Consider the following 20,188-nt stretch of genomic DNA (forward strand, 5'->3'; position numbering starts at 1 on the left):
AAAAGTAAATTCTTCCCTTAATTTAAATCATATCACAGCCCATTTTACGTTCTCCCCAAAAGGGTTTAACACAGTGGTTCTCAAACTTTTTCATTATTTTTTCAAAACGGTCCCATTGCCATTGTTTTGAGGGCTTGCGGTCCTTAAGCCTAAATGTGTATTTTAGAAAAACGAAAGTTGATTGCAGAATTTTAACTAGTTATGTAAAATTACGCGTAAGAATGATCTAAAGCAGGGGTGTCCAACCTTTTTGGCCAAAGGGCCACATACGGTTTACGAATGATTGCGCGGGCCACTTGAGTGTTTACTGCTAATTTGTAATCTTAAAATGGCTGTCCACATGTCCACTTTTCTTAGTATATTCTGTTAGCGTTACTTGCTTTTCGTTTCTTATTTGGCATAATCTATATCACTGCAGAGTGCGTAAGATATTTTACTGCTGAATGCGTTTTGCGCGAGTGTTTGATATCAGATGTACAACAATGAAGCAAGAAATATTGACAGACTCTTGAAGCAAGAGTAAGATTGTGACGTAACAATGCAGAAATTGTGATGCGTAACAATATGCATTGTGGTGCAATAAAAGTAACTTGAACAGTTGTGTATTACTCTATTAACAAAGAAATAAAGCAAAACAATAAATGCCAATCCTCGGAATGTAAGATCGCCATAAATTGGGCAGGCGTTAAAGTTCATAATATAAGTCATTTCGAAAAATACCGCGCGGGCCACGGGTTGGACACCCCTGATCTAAAGACAGTTTGTGACATCGCAGACAAGACAAAAATCATTACGATTGTGCGCAAACAATTGCTTTTTTTGTTGGTTGTCACGCAATAAAGGCTTTTGTTTAACAATTGAGAAAGTCCATCTTCAATTTTCCTGTGATTTACACTTATCCTGTAGCACAAACTAACTGTAAATTAGATCATAGAAGTACGTCAACCTTCTCGCGGTCCCCGCAAAATTGCTTCACGGACCCCTAAAGGACCGCGGACCCCAGTTTGAGAACCGCTGGTTTAACACCAGCATTCCAACAATCTATGTTTGTTTCACAGAAAAACAAAATCGACATTCGTTTTTCGCCTCATCATCGTCACCGCGGCTGACATCACCATCGTTTCGACGTCATCGTTCGCACGGCGAGTCGCTCAGCAGTGGTTACGTCACACAAGATACCACAGGCCAGTTGTCACCGGGTGGCGCTAAAGGTCATGCGGATAGGTAAGAAGTGATATCCAGTGACCTAGAATTCAGCAACTACAAACTGTGTCTGAGTTTAGCTCATATAAAAAAAAACTGAATTAAACGATAGTCAATACATCCTGTTGCTATCGGTTATGTCCTGCATTGAAAACAAGAACTCTGGCAGTTTTGGTCAAGCTTTTTTTTCGTTATTATCTAGTGTTTGTTAGATTTTGATCTTGTTTAACTAACAAAAATGAACAGCAAGCACGTTTATTGCCACATACGAAGCTAAAGCAGGTGAAATCACACAAGTATTTTGGATTGTATTTTCTCGTAAACCTGGCGTCCCGTGATCCTTTTAAGGAACTTGTGTTTAGAAATGTTTGTTAAAATGTTTCTTGTCTTTTTATAGAAGAGCTCGCGACAATTCTTCGATCGAAGACAATTACGAGTGGGATTCCGAGTTTGCCATGGAATCGGAAATCTTGGAAGCTTTGAGGAATTTCGAAAGCACGAAAAGCACATCATCAATGTCCGCGGTAAGCCTACTTTAACTGAGACTAAAAAGTCAAATATGATATTTTTTGTCGTTTCAGAGGAGATTGACTGTGTCTGTATTTATTTTGTTGATGCATTTCGGTTTTATGACCAATAATATTTGCAGGAACTTCGGGACGAGTTATTAAAATTTGCTGGAGACGCCAACAGCCGCAGAACTGCCTCAGCCAGTCGGTTATCACCACGTAGCCCAACCATGGCTGGCAAATCGATGTCACCAACTCGACAGGTAAAACTTTAATATCTTAAGCAGAAAAATACATGCATTCTTAAGCAAAACCTAATGTATTCATTGTGTATTGGGCAGAGACCTGAAAGTTCAATGGAAGAAACTGAACACACAAAGCAAGATATCGAACGCAGGTGATTGATTGTTTACTAACGGAAATTTTAAACGATTATTTATTATCACTTGCATCTTCAAATCAGAAGAAACCGTGAAACCTTTGGTTTGGTAAATGGGTGTCTTTGCAAATGTAACCTTACATCAAAGACATATACAGCCGCAAACGCCGCCGATTTGCCTATATTTGCGCCGTCTTGTAAATTACTGCGATGGGTCACAGGCCTAAGAAGCGACGAACAAAAAATTTCATAGAAAATGCGAAACAAATTGCAAGTAGATTCTCAGAAATGGTATAGTTTTGTGACACAACCTGAAATCAGACACGGTTTTTCAATGTGTCGAACAAATTGCAAAAAATCGAACTGCAAACAACTTTTTGTGCGTAGGTGTGCTGCCTTACGACAGGAATTCCTTCATTTTCGCCTTCTGCAGGAGCAAGCAGATTTTGTGCAACAAAAACCAAGTGATGTTGAACCGAAATAAACAAATCCAGGGATATACGATTTTACCTTTAAGGTCTTTCGGATGTATTTTATTTTTTTTTGCAAAAAAATGATTAATTCATGAACATTTTTGACACTGATAAGAGTTAATAATAATGTAGGATACACATAAAGTTGCATTTAATCACATAGATGCTGCTGCTTTTTTATGCTGTTTCTTGTTTTTTCACGTTGAGATTTTCCATTAAGTTCCCAACAGTGTTCCCCTTTAATAAAGATGTATTATGTTTTTTGTTTTTTTAAAGCTGCTTTAGTGTCGGTTACACCTCTATACGCCCCAACATTCTCAAGTTGAATAAAACTGTTAAGAAGTATAATCTCTTAAACATTTTTTCCAAGTGTCAAAGGAGAGCAAAATAAAATTTACTTGTTCAGCGCTCAGTAACGACATTTAAAACTTTTGTTTCGATATGATGGTATATTTTGTTGATGTTCTGAATATCAGCATATTAAAGTGTACGTTTTTGAAAATGATTGCAGAAACAACTTTTTTTTACTTAAAAATCTTAATGTCCTGTATTCGTCCATAGTCCTTTGAAATTGTCAAGTGTTGCGTTTTCTTAATTGTCTCGATTTCGTAATTTTCAAAATAAAAACTGAATACCTTTAACGGTGTTATTTTTGCGATATTAATTTGTGCAAATTTTGCCGCAGTCATTTACCAAATCAGTCCACCTATTTCCACCTGTTGTCTTTTGTTAAAACAGGGCCTCAACAGACACACTTTCGATCAAAAACGTTTTTACAAACGTCGCTATAAATTGCCTAAACGTTTGAACAAGGTTATTAAAATAGACTTACTCTCAGTTTTACCCGAGTATCGATGACGTTTGACATTCGTATGACTCACCTGACTCTCGCATTTTTCCGCCAATCATCGCGTGATAATAATTTATTCATAACATAAGCCAATTGAGAAGCGCGAGAAAAGTAGCGCGATGTTCCGTGAGATAGTCGCATCACGAAATAATATTCATGGAAATCGTTCACAGCGCAAAAGATGTAAATTATTTATCTACCCTTGTATGTAATATCTTGCAAATTTCACGAGTCGGTTATTGGCTGAGATACAGTGTAACGATTTTACTGCATAATGTCAAATAGGATATCAATATGCTTTTACCCCGTGGAAAACGTGAATTAAACATGACAAGACAAAACTACTATTCTTTTAATTTTCGTTTAAATTTATGGTGTCGGGTTTTGGCCTAGATACAGTGCAATAATTAACCTGCATAATGGCAAAAAACGGATATTATTAAAATAAACAAAAGTTGTTCAAAATGCTTCTTAATCTGGGCTGTTCTCCTCACTTTTGGGCGTTTTGTGAAACAAGTAGGTTAAACGATTCATACTATACATCAGATAAATTTTGTGGGCAAAATGTTTTTTTTTAATTATTATCAATTGTAGTAAACATGGGCGGTTGAGTAATGAGGTTACAAACACCTTTGTCCAAACTTTTGCGATGGAAACAAACTTAATTCGGACAGCCCATTCTCAAAATAAATTTCTTTGTCGTCTGGGGGAATACCATAATGCAAACATAAAAAAGTTAGGCATAAGTGAAAGCCATGCATTTTTTATGCTAAAACTTCTACAACTTAACACGCCATTGTCTGTAAATTTACGTTCCAACAGTCAAATGACTTAAGATGAACCGTTTTGAAAACGAATCATAGCACATCAAGCCCATTGAAGGCGTAATACCAAAACAAACCGGTGTCCCAAACATTCCCATATGGCTAGGTACAGACTAAATAAATTAAGGCTGATCCTAATATGAATGTATGTACATCTTAGCATTTTAAAAATAAGTTTTGCACGCAAACTTTTTCAGCTTTAACCAGTGCCAACCTTCTTACTGTCACAATCCATCTGAAGTCACAACTCAAAATATGTTTTTTGTTGTCTTCAGTAAAACTATAATGCAAAAACCAAGAAGTTGGGCATGTGTGAAATATTTGAATCTTTTATGCTAAAACTTTATATACTTTTACCATGATTAGATGGCGGGCCGCACCTTTATATAACACAAGGTGATTTTACTTCGTTGCAGACCAAATATGCCTATGTTGAGGTAACACGTAAATCTCGCATCTAATTCTAGCCGCATTATTGTCAGGTCGTAGTAAAATACCGCCAGGCGCATTGATCTGTTCAAAAATAGATAATAATTAGACTATTTTTTAGTACATTTGAAATCCAAGCGTCTCTGTGGGCCGCACTACCTTTAAGTAATTTCCGTATTTGGGCCGCGGGCCGCAGGTTGCACACGCCTGCTTTAGACAGTTTGCGGTCACAAATCAAAGTCACAATCCGCACGATGTCGCTAGGCGTAGTATCGATTGGGTAAGAATCCGGATCGTGTTGGGCTCACGTCCAACAAGGGAGCGATAATTCTCTTGCGTTTGTGATCAATAATAACTTAATCGTCGCTACCGCGCAATAAACACTTACCATAATGAAGTGAGATTTACTCCGTATGCCTTTCCTTTGTTAACGCGCTATGACATCATAATCTGTCAATGCGTCGCACATGGCAGCAATACCGTGTAGATCTGTGCACAAAAAGCATTAGTAATCAGTTAAGGTAATACAGTACGCAAGGGTCCAAATACTTCCATAGGGGAGTCATAGCAGTATCGTTGAGTGGAATAACTTTCAAAACGTCACTTATTCCATTTTTGTCACTGACATTGGGCGTTGCAGTCACTGAAAAATGACATAGGACACATAAAATTATTAATGGTAAAGGCACCCACACAGTATTGCAAAAGACTTAGATAATTTTCAATTGTAATCCGTCAGCTGTAAAAGCAGGTGACAATACCTTTCTGGGCAAGATTAGCCAGATGCTCAATTACGAAAACATCTTTAACCAAATGACTATTCTACGCAGATCTTACATCATGCCAGCTTTTTACCACCATGTCCACCATGCACCTAGTTGCTAAATTTTCCGTGATTTACAAGGCTATAAACCACAGGCAAAATACGAAAAATCCATTCAGGCCACCATAAAATCGCTGCCTTCTTCTTTTTTCCCCGGCGCGTGTGACGCAATAAAGCGATTGCGCTTGGAGAGAGCCTTGGCTGTTTACCGACTGAGCTAAGGATTTATTCTCGAACGAAGCTTCATTTCGAATAAGCGCATGTTGAATAAGATAGCACTCGAAAAGGCAGCTTCGGTCAGGTCAGGGCTAGTCGATTTATAAACATAACTGGACTGTCCAAGATTATTACCAGTTTAAAACGTTTTTGCAAGTCATTTAGGTAAATGAAAGGCGAAAAACAAAGTACAAGCTTTAGCACGTGAGTCTTGCGTGATTAAACGGTCTTCTAAGCGTATTTCGTGAAGCCATGTAGCCCACTTAGGATATTAAACATTTTATAGAAACAAACTTAAAAAACGTCAAATTGTTATATACTACAGGGTATCAATAATATTTTGGCCATAAGCAATAGTTTTTGCGCTTCAAACCAGCTTCAATGACAGTACACATTCGTGAAAGTGATCCATATTTCGCACCTACCCGAAACACGTCTTGAAAGATAATTACGTTGAAAGGCAGCCTGCATCTGACATGTTTAATCCAGAGGCCTGTCACTAAAATGTGTGAGGTGTACAACATGGGATTAACACCTCATTGATAAGGTTGCCAGGTTGACAAACGGCAGTTCTGTCGTCGCACTGTCTGTACGAACGAGTCACTCTGAGTCTGAAAGGAATAGGGAATAAGATGTCTTGAAACGACAGGTCAAGCACTAAAGTTGATTGTTTTTTACCGACACGATACAGAATATATCGTAATCGTAACGATTTCGCAACATATTTCACTGCCCACAGTTAGTTTTGGCAGCTTGCCTTTGAAAACAAATTGAGCGAACAATGGTTAATATGATTAGTATTGGTTCGCAATGCATTTAATGAAGCAAACTGATTCAGCACAGTAACAGTTAAAACGAATAAACGAAAGGAAGCGATGTTGGAAGTGCAAAGTGCAATAAATAATCATTAAATTGCACACTATATAAGCGTGGCGGTGCATTGAACTGTTCATTTGTACGTTAACTGTCTTTATGACTCTTTATATGTGAGTTTACAGCTGGTTATTTTAATTTAGCTAGTTATTGGTTGTGATTTTCCATAGCTTAATGCTTTTAGTTGTGTGTTCCACTTTTTAGCCAAAGTTACGACTAAACAAACGGTGTAAATTTCTTGCCAACTTGAACGCAATTTACTACTGCCTTGTTTTAAAACTCCACGCTAAGCGCATCTTTTAAATTTTAAATGATCACATAGTTATACGTCCAAACCAACACTTTGATGACCTCCCGCATGGACTTTCCAATCTGTTTGTCAATTCCCCAGGCTCTTGTAGTATCATGTGGATCACTTAAGGCGGTATTAAACTTATTCGAGAATGATACTATTGATCACTGTGACGTGGCAAGCATAAACTTTGGGATGTATTCCTGTCCAAGATTTCTGCTCATAGGATTTGGACTCGCCAATTTCGGTAAGTTTTTTCTTCCAATTTTATTGTTGGTTAAGTAAATTTATTCAAGAGATGGTGTTTTAACGCAGCTGCCGTTTCGTCATTTAGTCCAAACGTTGTTTTGATACACAGCCTCGCCTTTTCACCGAACAATAAAGTTCGAATTTGTTGCGCGGTTTAGTTGTATCTTACCAAAGTGAAGTGATAATCAAACTCATATCTACTGGTTTGTGACCAACGTATTAGGAACTTTACTGTTACAATTTCAAAAAAACGAGCCCATGACAACGCTTTACATTTTTACATTTATACAAAGTCATTGTGGTCAAAAATAGTATATTTATTGGTTTTAAAGATAAAACGTTTATTAAACTTTAGAACTTTAGGTTTCTATTACCAGGACTGGAAAAACACGTTATACTGGAATGCTGGCATTCCAAACGTTTGTATACTTCGAGGGAATGCTTTCGCTTTATACTTTGTGGTTTACTTGGTACGTTACCTAGAACAGGAATTGGTTGGTTGAAACCAGCTTTCTGTTTACGCAAGTACGCTGTGACGTGTATTCGTTGTATGTGTAGAAGTGAACGTGCGATTAACTGGGTTAAACATTAAACCGGAGTTCTTTATGTGAAGACTGGTTGTCGGGCAAAAACGGCTTGGTTTGATCAGAGTTGTAAATATGTGTATTACATCACATAGAGATAAGTCTAAAACGATGGAACATCATTGTGACCCAAAACATCAGTTTTGCTCGGCTAAGAACTGGATTGTTTTTATTTTTCAAAATGTAACATGGCATTTTAAAGATCATTGTGAACAGTCCTATTTTGAAAAAAAAAACTTTAACTTTGATGCACAAAGATTTGTCGTTGACGCAGAATGACTTATTCAAACATTTTGCTTGAATTGTCCGAACAAGCGCACGTTTATAGCGTCATTGATAGTTCACATGTTAACTTCTGTTTTTGGGTCAGAGTGATGGCACACATCATCTTCCTATATTTTTGAACAAAATTAAGACAAAAAAACGCGATCCTTCCTAGTGTGTTGATTGCCTTTTCGTTTTAACACCCGTTGACAAATCGCAAATCAATTAAGTTGATGGGACGATGGCAATGCCCACGGGTCTGACACTACACAAGCCCAATGCGTACAAATACGTAACTGGTAGCAGGCATTGTATGAACACACAAAGTCATTCTCGCTGATGAAGCCGTTCCCCCGTTTCTCCCGCGGGGCCTGTTGATCATCCTGCGCCTTCTGTTCTGTGGAACGTTCATGCAGTAGTTGCTTATCTGGTTCCTGACCTTTACTTGTGCCAATACATTGTTCTGGAAAGAGCTAAATATGTCGTGACATTTTTTGAGTTTTGGGTGGACGTGCTCGTCCTAGAACTTTTGCCCCGCAATTGACTTGCACCCTTTTATGGATAATGTTGAGCGCTTCGATCGATATTTTGCCTTGCCTGCAAAAATTTATTCGAGGTTGACCACACAAAACTCTACTTGGTGTCTGTATTCCCAACAACGAATGGCACTAATAATTCCATATCTTCATCGGGATTTTACTCGCATTAGAGTGGGAGCACGTTTTCAAATAACATACTATTGTTGAAATTAACGATACATTTGTAACGGTTTTATGATCAATGTGACTTCGTCTGAAGATTTAGACCTTCGCGAAAACGTATTCATCACATAAATATTTAATTACTCCCGATACATTTCCTATACTTAGTCTTGGACCGTTGCATTTCCAATGGGTAGAAAATTCACGCTACTTTATAAACGCCTAAACGATTTTGCGCTTTTGCCATCAAACGATGCTATCAAGGTCGCCGATATTGTAATTCCATCGTAAGCTTTTCAGTTGGCCTTGTTAAAAGGTTTGACATCATCTTTGTCATTTGAATATTAAATTCGTTCTCTCGGCGGCAGACGTAATCTGCAAAAATATCCAATGTAAGACCTATGTAATACATTTGCGCTAATTGCTTTCCAAAATGTTAACAACTACACTTTTTATTAGGGTACTTTTTTAAGTAAGATTACAGCGCTATTTCTAAAGTCTCGTTAGTCAACAAACCGAAGTATTTTAATCAGGATCATTTTTCGGAGTCTTTCAATGCTACTGGATTGTAAACGTTTTATTTTAATTGATATCACAAATCAAATCATCCTATTGGTTGTGACATCACCCACCTGTAAATACCAGGCTATAATTGTTTCAACCCAGCATTTATAAATGCCTTAAAATTGAGAAGTTGTTTTGGCAATATAATTGTTTCTTTGCGAAATACTCCTGAATGGGCATGAATGACTTGGTACCCCGTAGTGATTTTATATCATCATTGGATGTAGTTTAATATAGGTCACTGCGTGAGACAGCAAATCTAATTGTCCTTGTACTTAATTATTCCCTAGTTCAAATTTACGCGTCATGTAGAATTTCATTTGCATTTGCGATTTATGGCAACGCGAATACACTGATTTTCCGGTTTTAATACGCTAGTGGTAACTCATTTTGTATAATTTGTCTAACACTATAGACGTTACCAGCAGTTGAAGTTTTTCTGCATATTAAATGTTTTGGAGGAAGAAAGGGTCGTTAATGGCTGCAGTACTTATTTTTACGGCAAAGGGCAGGGCTCGAGGTCAATGTCTCCTCCCACATGATCAATTGCATGTGAATTGAAACATTATCCTCGGTAAGCGAGATAAATCGATTTGTTGGTCGATCAAAGCCAATCAGTTGATCTCAAATGCATCCGCTTTTAAATGTTCTCCATTTCCAATCACCCATATGCAGGTTTATATTTACAACGTTAAAAAGGTTAGATACTCGAAATGAACGTTTTTTTGGCCAACGTTTCAGTTGAGGTCTTTTACAATATACTGTCGCGCGGGGAAAGAAGGGTTTTTGATGTCTTATGGTCTGTATTTATCGTTCGTGATAGGTTTCAAAATTATGTTTGGCCCACTTTCGCCAATTTGGAAACCTTATAATTCTATAAGCTAATGTTTTCGTGATGTGAATGATTATTTTAAGGACTGTTGTTTCTTGAACTGAACAACTCTTATAAACGTATATTTTCGACAATTGCTTCAAATTAGTGAACCCAAATCGTTTGGTCAGCATTTGGCCTCTTTTCGCTGACCACATTAGCACATGAGTGCAAATCCCCAACCCTGAATAGAATACAGCAGATATGCCCAATACATTGTGTCATAGTCGTTGTTAACGTTTAACGGAAACAACTTCAAAGAACCAAAGCAAATCTCCGTTTATTATGGGGACTGAATGACTTCACAAACAACCACCCGCTATGTTCTAAGTTCTTTGATTGTCTTAAGCCACGCCAATTTGTTCGCTGGCAATTTGGTTTTGTTTCGCGAGCCATTATGGCATTAGCTTTCAGTCGTTTAAGACCATTACGGCAGCGTTTGAAGTAAATTAGATCCATAATTAGTAAATACTGTATGGAAAGGACACACACGGATTTGTTCGTTTCAAGCATGTTTTGGATCAGATGGCTTCCATTTCTTAGTGGAGAAGAGCATTTTTCAAGGACTAAACACACTAAACGCTACAGTTACTTACGTACACACTGCAGAACGTGCTATCTTGTTTAAACGCGACTTAGAGATAAGCACGAAAAGATACCTTCCGAGCGTTACACACCAAGAAACATTAACTTAAGCAGCACAAGCAGGCAAACTTTAACATTACGGTTGTGTACCTATCCACTTAATGTTCGTGGGCAATCGTAGACAGGGACGAACTAAAGGATAAAATAAATATTGACTTTGCCTCGTTGTGTTGACTTAATTATTGACCGCACACGCGTTGTTCAATGGTCAGCAGCACCTATAACTTACCATCGGCGCTTTCGCAATTCGTTTAGTTTGTTTTTCACGCTTTGTAATGTTTGTTTGCCCCTGGTGGTGCCAGCATGCAAAATAAAGGGGAAAAGTTGATTAATTTGTTGCGAAAGAATGTGTTCTGTGGCTGGAATTGTAATTTTACAGCAGTGTGCCACAGGACCTCCTGGATTTGACTTCCGTACACGTTTTTGCATCATTTTCAAAGGTTTTGCAATGAGGTTTGACCAATGACCTGCGCAAACAAAACACAAACCTTTGATTTGTTTAAACGTTTTATTTCAACTTGATGTGTAGTATTCTATAAAACCACAAGAACACGTGTAAACTCAAGCTACCCCAACACAGGTGCCCAAAGACCATTCAAATCCACTCATCTCACATCTTGCCACAAATTAGACGTTCGGCAAACGGTTTACCCACACTCCGATTCGGTCGCTTCGGCTGTGGTCATTATGCGACACTTTCATTAAACGATGTGACAATAGACAAAGTGTTTCCTCTGTTGGTCAGTGATGTGCGTGAAGTGCTGCTCAACTAAGATACGAGTGTCTTGAGAATCTATGTCAACTAGTTTACTCCATGCACTGCGTCGCCGGATTGACGAGTTCTTGCTCTTGTGGGTTAAAAGATCTACCCTCTAATTGGCGTTCTGGTTCGTTTACAAGTGGAGAATTTGTGTTGTTGTTTCGATAATAACGGCCACATAAGAATTTCGTGGTGGAAAGTGGCTAAGAGTACAATAGTTTAATTTGGTTCGATTTGCTTCAAATGTTAATCACATCATGCTGTCACAGAACAACACAAGACGCCACAATAATAACGAAGTCACTGTTGCGATTTGGTTTGTATTAAGTCACTAGAAAAGTATGTGAATCGTAATGTCCGTGTTATCAATATTACAGCGCAACCAATAGCGTAGTATAAACAACGACCCTGGAAAACAGCTAATTTCCGGCGCCTGTGTAATGTATCGGTGATCATGCCAGGCCCCCGCATTAGGCCTATACTGCGCAATCTTTGTTTTTCTACGATATTGCCTGTTTTCATTGGCACACCCCGCGTTTTTGAAACAGGCAGTCCCCCTAACAAATAGTACGCCAGGCCTATTGTGGGAATCTATTATCACTACAAACCGTCCGCAAGTGGTTTTCTGTGAAACGTACTCACACGTGGAGCGTGTGCCATTCTCTATTCGGGTTTAATCTGGCGTAGCGGGCTGTCGTCGCTTCAAAATACGATTGTCTCAGGTTTTGCTCATCCAATATCCACTCCTAAGTGTTTAAATACCAAGTCACGAATTTTTCGATAAAATTCAGTTTCGACAAAAACGTAATTCAAACTTATATGAAATGATAGAAACAGTTTGGATACATAGTACATTTAAAACTGGTGTGTCAGCCAAACAAACTTCCATTTATACGTATTGGTATATCTTACGTACAGCAATTTTACATGGATCATGCAGTTCCATCGCCAAGTGGGAATTTTTTACGTTTAACCTTTCGTTGTTGCCCTTAAACTTTTCATTGGGTTATTTCCGTTTTGTATATCGATTTGCTTGAATGTTGCGGTTGTTAAGATTGTGTGGCTGCATGGAACAGTTTGTTTCCTTATCGAATTGTTGTTGCTTCAAGTTTAATAGAAAGTCTGTCTGTTCATGTTTTTGTTTTTGATTTGATTTTTGAAAAGCTAAAAAAAATCGGAGCAAAAAAATCAGAGCTAGTATATTTGTGCAGAACATGACTACGTTTCGACAAGTGCTATTGTCATCATCAGGTTGTACGAAATAAAACCGACAGAAGGCATGCAACTAAGTGACGCACAAACCTCTGATTTTTGCTTAGATTATTCACAACCGTGAATAGTGTACCAACGTCAATGAAAAGTTTGAACAGAAACAGCTAGGACATCACCCGTTGGCTTAGCATCGCTGTGGACGTTGACAAATCCGAAACCGATTTTTCGTTCGTTTGGGACGTTGACCCAATTATACCCTGGCAACCAACCAACGGAACCAGACAAGGTTTACTAACACCTGTCGAGCCGCCAGGGCACCAGGCACACAATTTTATACATGTTTACAAATTACATAATTTTAAAGAAAGGGCGACACACGTTTTTTACAAGGGTCCAACCACACGGTTTCCGATTAGGACACTGCCCATTACAAAAGTGTAAGCGCCACTGAACAGGCTAAGCACCCATCTGCTTTCACTTTCAACAGAGGACGATGTGTTGTTCCGCCAAAGCTCTATTCAACGGATCTCGCACGGGTATTGTGTGACGAGGGATCGGAGCTTGCGTTACCGTCTAACGGGCTTTTATTTCGCGCTCCGCCGCCTTCATTGTCCCCAGTTATCCGGGTTTAAAAGTACAACAAAACGCGGTGTCTTGCCTGGAGTGGTTAAGGGCGTGGGCTCGTTCCTGGCTGCGTATTTTTCTCTTCCTGCCAAAATCGAAAACTGCATCTGCTGTACTTGGTGTATGCTATTTGCCCCCTCCCTTCATGCATCTGCTACCCTGGTGTAATGGATCGGCGATAATGTAAAAAGTCTCTTAAATAACTTAAAATTAAGCGTGTTTTTATAGTTGCTCCTAAGTCTAACAAGTCATGCTGCTATATTTATCATATTGGCGGCAGAGCCAAGCACCGCCTGGTTTTTATGTTGGCGAACTTTTTGCAGTCGCATAACGTTTTAGCAGACAATAGTATGCCAAAACTATACTAGTATGTCAACAAAATTCTAATTTTCCACTGCAAAAACCACGAAACTGGAAATTCGATTTGAAAATGTAAGACCTGCGTTAACGCGTTTTTGTATTATAACAAAACATTCTTGCACGTTGATAAAGACGCCTCGTGTAGGACACATCGAAACGTCGGTTGACTTATAAAATGTCGGCATATATTTTCATTTGAAATTTCGGTTTATCAAGATTGGGTGTTGAATTGTATGTTGCTATGTTAAAGCACAGGATTCCAACACAACAAACAAAAGTTACTGTAAGTCGTCAGTGTCATATGCATACTGGGCGAATCCCGGAGTTCAGTGGTCAGTGTGCGGTTGGTGATCTGTCCTGTGACGTGTTAGGCAAACCGAGCGGTTTCAAGAACAATTTTTGACGTCGAAAGGCGGATAATCATGGGGGGATTAAACCGCTCCTCCACTTGCTGCAAAATATTTTTTTTAATCCGACTGCGTGTGACCTTATGCACTGAAAGACATGCGTGATGTCAAAGTTAAGTGTTTTCCAATGCAGCCAGAAGCCACAGCAATCCCGCTTGCGACTCTAGCAGACAGACTGTCCATGATTTATGCATGGGAAGTCTCGTGCGGCTACGGGTTGCTTATGGTGGCAACGCAAGCCAACTTGTCAGGCCTACTCGTATAACTTTGCATGGTTCTTCAATTATATTTCTCCCTGCCCGCCAGTTTGGTATTGATTGATTCGAAAGAACCATTAGGAACATTTGATGGCCGTTGAAGAATTAAGGCACCTTTGCTGGATATGTTTTCCTTTGTTTGTAGTTCGTTTTACTTTTAAAAGCAACACTAAAAGCTTCGGATGAAAATAATGCGTTTCCCTTTAATGCTGCACCTAAGTCATCACTTCAATTGGTTAACTGTTTCAATTTTTTTTTCAACTGAGTTTTGAGTCAAATTGTGGCATGGTTAATTAAGAAACATTGCAACTTTATTAACCGTTTTATTGCGGCTGTGTTTAATGTAGTTGTTGTAATGGGGAAAATCGTGGTTAAGATGAAGGTTTTGGCAATTATTATCCGAAACAGAGTAAAGTTAACGAGTTTGTTAATCAAATGCAAGTCAGTTTCAAACTGCGTTTGCTCGCATTGGAACTCTGGAAAGCATGCATTAATCCTGTATCGGTTCATTAGCGCTACCTACCGGCCACAGCCTGTTAGTGTTACAACAATGTCACTGATATCATTTGACTTTTTTAGACTTTAAAGACAGGATTGGACAAAATATGACAAAAAATAATGAAAAGGGCACAGGCACTGAAACCTTTTCCGTGATTTATTGGTGGCTCATAGCAAACACTTACGTTTTATATTTATTTTTTTAGTTCATTGCCTCACCGGACTTACAGTTCTGGTTGGAAAATCTGCACTACTTCCGTGTGACGTGGCACCAAGCACTGACGACGCATCACCCTACGTCATTCAGTGGTTACGTCAGACTCAAGAAGTACCCGTTTTTATGAAAATTGGAAAGAATCCGGTTATTATAAGTCCGCATTTTAAAGGTACGTTTTTTGTCGTGTTTTTCCCAATTCTGCTCTAAAATACAATTCTCTTGCGAAAAATTTTACCTGTTTGTTGACCGCCACGTAATATTTTGTGCTTACGTGGTTCAAACCAATTAAACAGCGTACATCAAGCGTCCCTATAGTGGAACACAACAAAAATAAAAATACCAAAACACATTTTAGAGACAAAAATATTCCCACACTTTGTTTGTCACGAACCCAAAACCCAACTTTTTCCTGTTCGATAAAACCTGACGTTTTTTGGTTATTTGTCAAACAACTGTTTTACAATTATCTTTCCACTTTCGCTTGCCTATTCCCGGATAGCTTTGGAGTCAGTTGTCAAAATAGTGACAGCAAACGCAATCAACGAAGGTAGGTGTGACGTCATGTGCTGTGTTGTGACGTCAAAACTGTTGTGCTTTCGCTTATAGCATAAATTGTTAAGAATTTAAGACATACGCTCAAATTTTATCGTATACGTCAGGCATGTACAAAGGTTTTGTATCAAATCAAGTTTTCAAAATACAATATAAGTAGTTTTCTGGAATTTTGAGTGAATGTCGGAATTAGGCAAAGCGTTTGTTTGAGATTTATCGATTTTATCTGTTAAGAGCAGATTAATGTGAAGTAATTGACAGTGACGCTACAAATTAATGTTGTGTTTATTTTGTCTGTGGAATTGTCATGAGTGGTTGTTTTTAGTTCATCAACCTAAACACATCTAAATAGAAAACTGTCAACCACGACAAAATGCAAATCATTATTTCACGTCTAGTTCAGGACTTTCCCGAAATTGTTTTTTTTTTTCATTTATCTTTATTGCAACAACATGCGCAATGTATAGCTTTCGCAACGGAAGAAGGGTATTTTATCCTGTCAATATTTGATGTGTGCAATATTGCTTGTCTGCCAAGCAAGGAGCGGAAGCCACTTCGCCATCTCACTCAAATTCCCGTATCAGATAATGGTTCACCATGAATATTTCATCGCAAGGCAAAAATACCTGACGGATAACGGTCTTACATGGAGAAAGGTTTTATCTGATCTCCTGAAGGTTTAAACGAAAATTTTTCATCCTGCTGGTTGACAGTTGATTGAAAATTCTTGCCTTAATACAAACATTGGATGTTTGAAAGGGATTTACGCTTTATACTTTTCAATATGACCACTTATATGCCAGGTCTTGATCCGGTTGTCTCATTTTATACACTCCCCTTGGCTTAAACCTTTACATGGAACCAAACGATGTACTGCTTACAAAATTGTGACATTAATGTTTTGGTCAGTTGTCTAAATTAATTACCTTACTGTTTAAGCAACTACAAAACCGTATTATTTTGACCGTTTCAACGAATAAGTTTTGTCATCCAATTATCGCACATTCACCTTGCTACTAAAAACACTGGGTTGTTTGTGAATGAATTTCGATGCAACCTGTACAATGTGTTTTTAACTCTTGCGTTTGTACTCACTGTTCAAATGTTTTTCTATGTATATTTTGTTTTTTCACCGGGTATATGTCTGTATGTGGGTCAGACGCGTTGGAACATTCGGCCAAGTTCTTGCCCTAACGCTATGTTCAATCTCAGGTCGTCTGACTCTGCTGAGCAACAGCGCTACCCTACGGATATCAGATTTACAATTATCAGACGAGGGGTGGTATCAATGCAAGATTCTGTATCTCGACGAACGGCCAATCAATAACGGGACGCTCACACATCTTGTAGTGGACGGTGAGTAAAGTAGCTTTTGTGACAATTCCTCAAAATTTGTTTTTCGTTAGAACCGAAACCTAAGGTTTCGAGTTTTTCAATAAGAATAAATAGTCTAACGTGGAAAAAGACATCCTGTATGATGATGTTCACGCACAGTGCATGTAAATTTTAAATTATCTGAACAATATTCAATCCAAACCCCAATAATGTGCATTCACAAACTGAACCACTTAGCAGAAGACAATATGGGTGCGCCAAAGCGAAAACCATTTCTAAAATTGTCAGTCATACTCTTATTGACATAATTAACTCCGATTGGTGACTGTCTGTGTATATCGAGCGTACAAGTGCGACACGAATCGATGTGACAATCGGCAAAATTGCGTGTATTCGTTTAGGGTTCTTAAAGGTACTTCAGTTAAGAGCTGGAGGGACATTGTTGTGTCACAATAAGCACTCAAACTCTATTCGATTGGAGAGTGGTGAAAGTTATGTGTAGTAAGTTTGCCAGTAAAAAGTCTTGCCATGATTGGTATTGATTCTAAACAATTTGGAATAGAATAATAGAAACCGTTTTACTCTTGAGGTAGACAGAGTTTTGCAACAAGCGTTGTGCAGTCGTATATAAAATATGTTCTATGAAAAATTCAAGCATAAAACTTAATGAAAATAACGCCCTAACAAGTAGGCCTAACAATAATTTTGAAAATGATATATTTTACGTTGGGTGATGCGCAAAACATAACGAAACCATGCGAATTTAAAAGCAGTACCGAAACTACCAAACATTTCCCAGAGAAACCCAGTCCATGTATAATGCTGTGACGTGATGTAATATCGAGCAGAATTAAGTCCTTAATAAAGGTTGCAATATGCAGACGTACTACGCAGTCTCGAACGCAATAATCCAAGGACGCGCTCTGGGCGGAGCGAATGCAATTAAACGTTTTTCTGCGCATGGTTCACGGCTCTATACGCGACAGATGTTAAGCCCTGGGTCAAGTGCTACTCTACGCTTCATATAATGGACTATGACATGAATATACTTGAATAAGAGTACAGTATAAGTGTATAAATTTGTCAGCAGTGTTGCATATTACTGTGTGTTGCTAAAAAGGTTTAACATGATTCGGAGACTTGAGTTTCGACTAAAATGATATCAACTGTATTAGGGAATTATGGTCGTGAAACAGTACTGAGCGATATAGAAGTTTAGTCTAAAACTTTGGAATGTTATAACTGGTTGTGTACATTGCAATACGGTTTGTTTTATGCAAGCAGTAAAACGTTACTAACTGTACTATTTTTCCATGCTAAGGCCGAATAGTACAAAGATGCTATAATCTGGTTGTTACTTGTATTTTGCATTTTTTCATTCAGTGTTATTTATGAAGTGACAAAGGCTGTAGTATATGCCCACCTGAGTTTACACGATACAGTTCTGTAGGAAAAAGTATGAGTACAAAGCCTTAGTGACGAAACAACTTATGACAAATAGTCAACTTGGTCAGCAAAGTTACACTGTTTACGAGAAGCTGATATAGCAATCGATCACGTGCATCGACGACTTGGCCTGCACTCATAAACAAAAAAGAAAACAATGTCTTGGAATAATGCTGTGCATTGTACGCTGTTGTCGATTAAAATTCGTCTAGTGTCTTGGGATGTTTAGAAAATTGTCGGTGGCTATTGTGGGTGCAGTCTAGGTAGAATGTTGTTGGAAAACTTTATTTCCTACACCCGCTAGTATTTTTACAGCAAACTTGGTTGTCAACTATGAAGCGACGTGTAAGGAACCTAAGAGTAAATAATAAAGCTATCTTCTGTAAATCGAAAAATCTGCGAAAAAATGGATTGTAAAGTGCTGATGTCATAAAAGCTTGATCTATCGGATTTTAACACTTTTTTCGCACATTTTGTTCCTAATCCACTTTTCAGTGAAGTTTTGATAGACATGTACATTTAGTTTGGCTCAGAGTCTCAAAATATCATTGTAAGTTTTCATATATGCAAGCATCGCGGAATCGATAAGATAGATCTCGTCGGTTTCAATTGGGTTTAAAACGATTTTAAATTCATTGCAATATGTTGAAAGAAAAAGTGGAAATTTTGCTGTCTGTTTTAATTATGTGGCACACCACTGACGTTCAAGTATGTTAAAGAAATGAAAATGTTGAATTCGTTCCAATGCCTTATATAATAATTGTAATGCGTAGATTTTTTCAAGCTTAATGGACTAGTAACAGCAGTTTTCATCAAGCATATGTTGCGGAAGAAATACATGTAACTGACATTTTAAGAAAGAAAGAAACTGTTAAAGCAAAGTGTGGATACAATTTGTTTTGCCTGGAAATTTGCCTGAGTTTGTTATGTTCGTAGTAGTTTTTGAACACAGGTGTTGCTTAGTATAGTAGCCCATCGCTTTAGTTGGAGTACAAAGAGTGTGTAGCAATTAACGCAAGTGCTTCAAACCTCCTCTCCACAACACGATGCTAGTGAAAGCAAAGTGGATCAGTGAACAAGAAAAAGCCCCATTGAGCCTTAGTTAGTTAGCTATGTAGCTAATTGCGCGCTAAACAACAAAAATGTTTCTTTTGTTGCGTGAAGACTTAAAGGTGTCGTTTAGCGAGCCCCGTTGCTTTGTCCGTTAACTCTTATCCCAAGTTGGTCCCTCAGTCGTTTGATTCATTATTCAGAGTGCAGTACTTAGTACAGGTTAATGCTGTCTTTCAGTGGCGTTGGAAAACGGTTTAAAAGGCGATTAAAATGTTGTCTGTAAGATTGCTAGGCATATGTTACACCCTGAGTTAATGGTTTATTCATTGATATTCTCGCCTGATTATATCATAATCGGTTTTGCAGGTCATCGCTGGATCATCACAGCTATAGTAGAAAAGTGGTCGGTTGCATTTGTGCTTGTGCCTTCGTTACATGGTGTTATGTGATTATTTTGTGTTCGATGTGGAGAAATCTTAGGCTTGGTATAGCGGTTTTGAAAGTTATGATAACTTTAGTGACGAGGTTTTTCGCCGTTAGCCTGTGTTGTCAACATGAGTTTAAACTCTATACAAACGAACTATAACTTGCTAACCAACGTTTTTGCACTTTAATACATGCTTATTTAGTTTCACTGTTCATTGGATAAGATGTTTGGAAATTGATTATTTTTTAAATATTTAAAATGGCCTGCGTTTATCCTTCTTATCTTGTCTAT

General features: G+C 38.2%; 2 protein-coding genes across 6 annotated transcripts in view; both read left to right on the plus strand.

The window, feature by feature from the left end:
- Positions 1-3,205, plus strand: part of LOC145220420 (uncharacterized) — a 28,491-nt gene extending 25,286 nt beyond the window's left edge. For all 3 annotated transcript variants that reach the window (XM_080087649.1, XM_080087650.1, XM_080087651.1), the window contains 5 exons: positions 1,059-1,224; positions 1,601-1,727; positions 1,853-1,975; positions 2,054-2,109; positions 2,479-3,205. In XM_080087649.1, the coding sequence (XP_079943775.1) occupies positions 1,059-1,224; positions 1,601-1,727; positions 1,853-1,975; positions 2,054-2,109; positions 2,479-2,575 (569 nt within the window). In that variant the 3' untranslated portion in view covers positions 2,576-3,205. The remainder of the gene's footprint in view (positions 1-1,058; positions 1,225-1,600; positions 1,728-1,852; positions 1,976-2,053; positions 2,110-2,478) is intronic.
- Positions 3,206-6,922: 3,717 nt separating this feature from the next.
- The window catches only part of LOC145218990 (uncharacterized), a 34,040-nt gene continuing 20,774 nt past the window's right edge, over positions 6,923-20,188 (plus strand). For 2 of the 3 annotated variants that reach the window (XM_080086410.1, XM_080086417.1), the window contains exons 1-4: positions 6,923-7,118; positions 15,074-15,253; positions 15,584-15,631; positions 16,849-16,992. In XM_080086410.1, coding sequence (XP_079942536.1) covers positions 6,926-7,118; positions 15,074-15,253; positions 15,584-15,631; positions 16,849-16,992 — 565 coding nt within the window. In that variant the 5' untranslated portion in view covers positions 6,923-6,925. The remainder of the gene's footprint in view (positions 7,119-15,073; positions 15,254-15,583; positions 15,632-16,848; positions 16,993-20,188) is intronic. The other variant, XM_080086422.1, reaches the window with a different exon arrangement.

The sequence above is a fragment of the Phallusia mammillata genome, chromosome 1 (assembly GCF_965637545.1).
Source record: "Phallusia mammillata chromosome 1, kaPhaMamm4.hap1.1, whole genome shotgun sequence".
Classification (NCBI taxonomy): Eukaryota; Metazoa; Chordata; class Ascidiacea; order Phlebobranchia; family Ascidiidae; genus Phallusia; species Phallusia mammillata.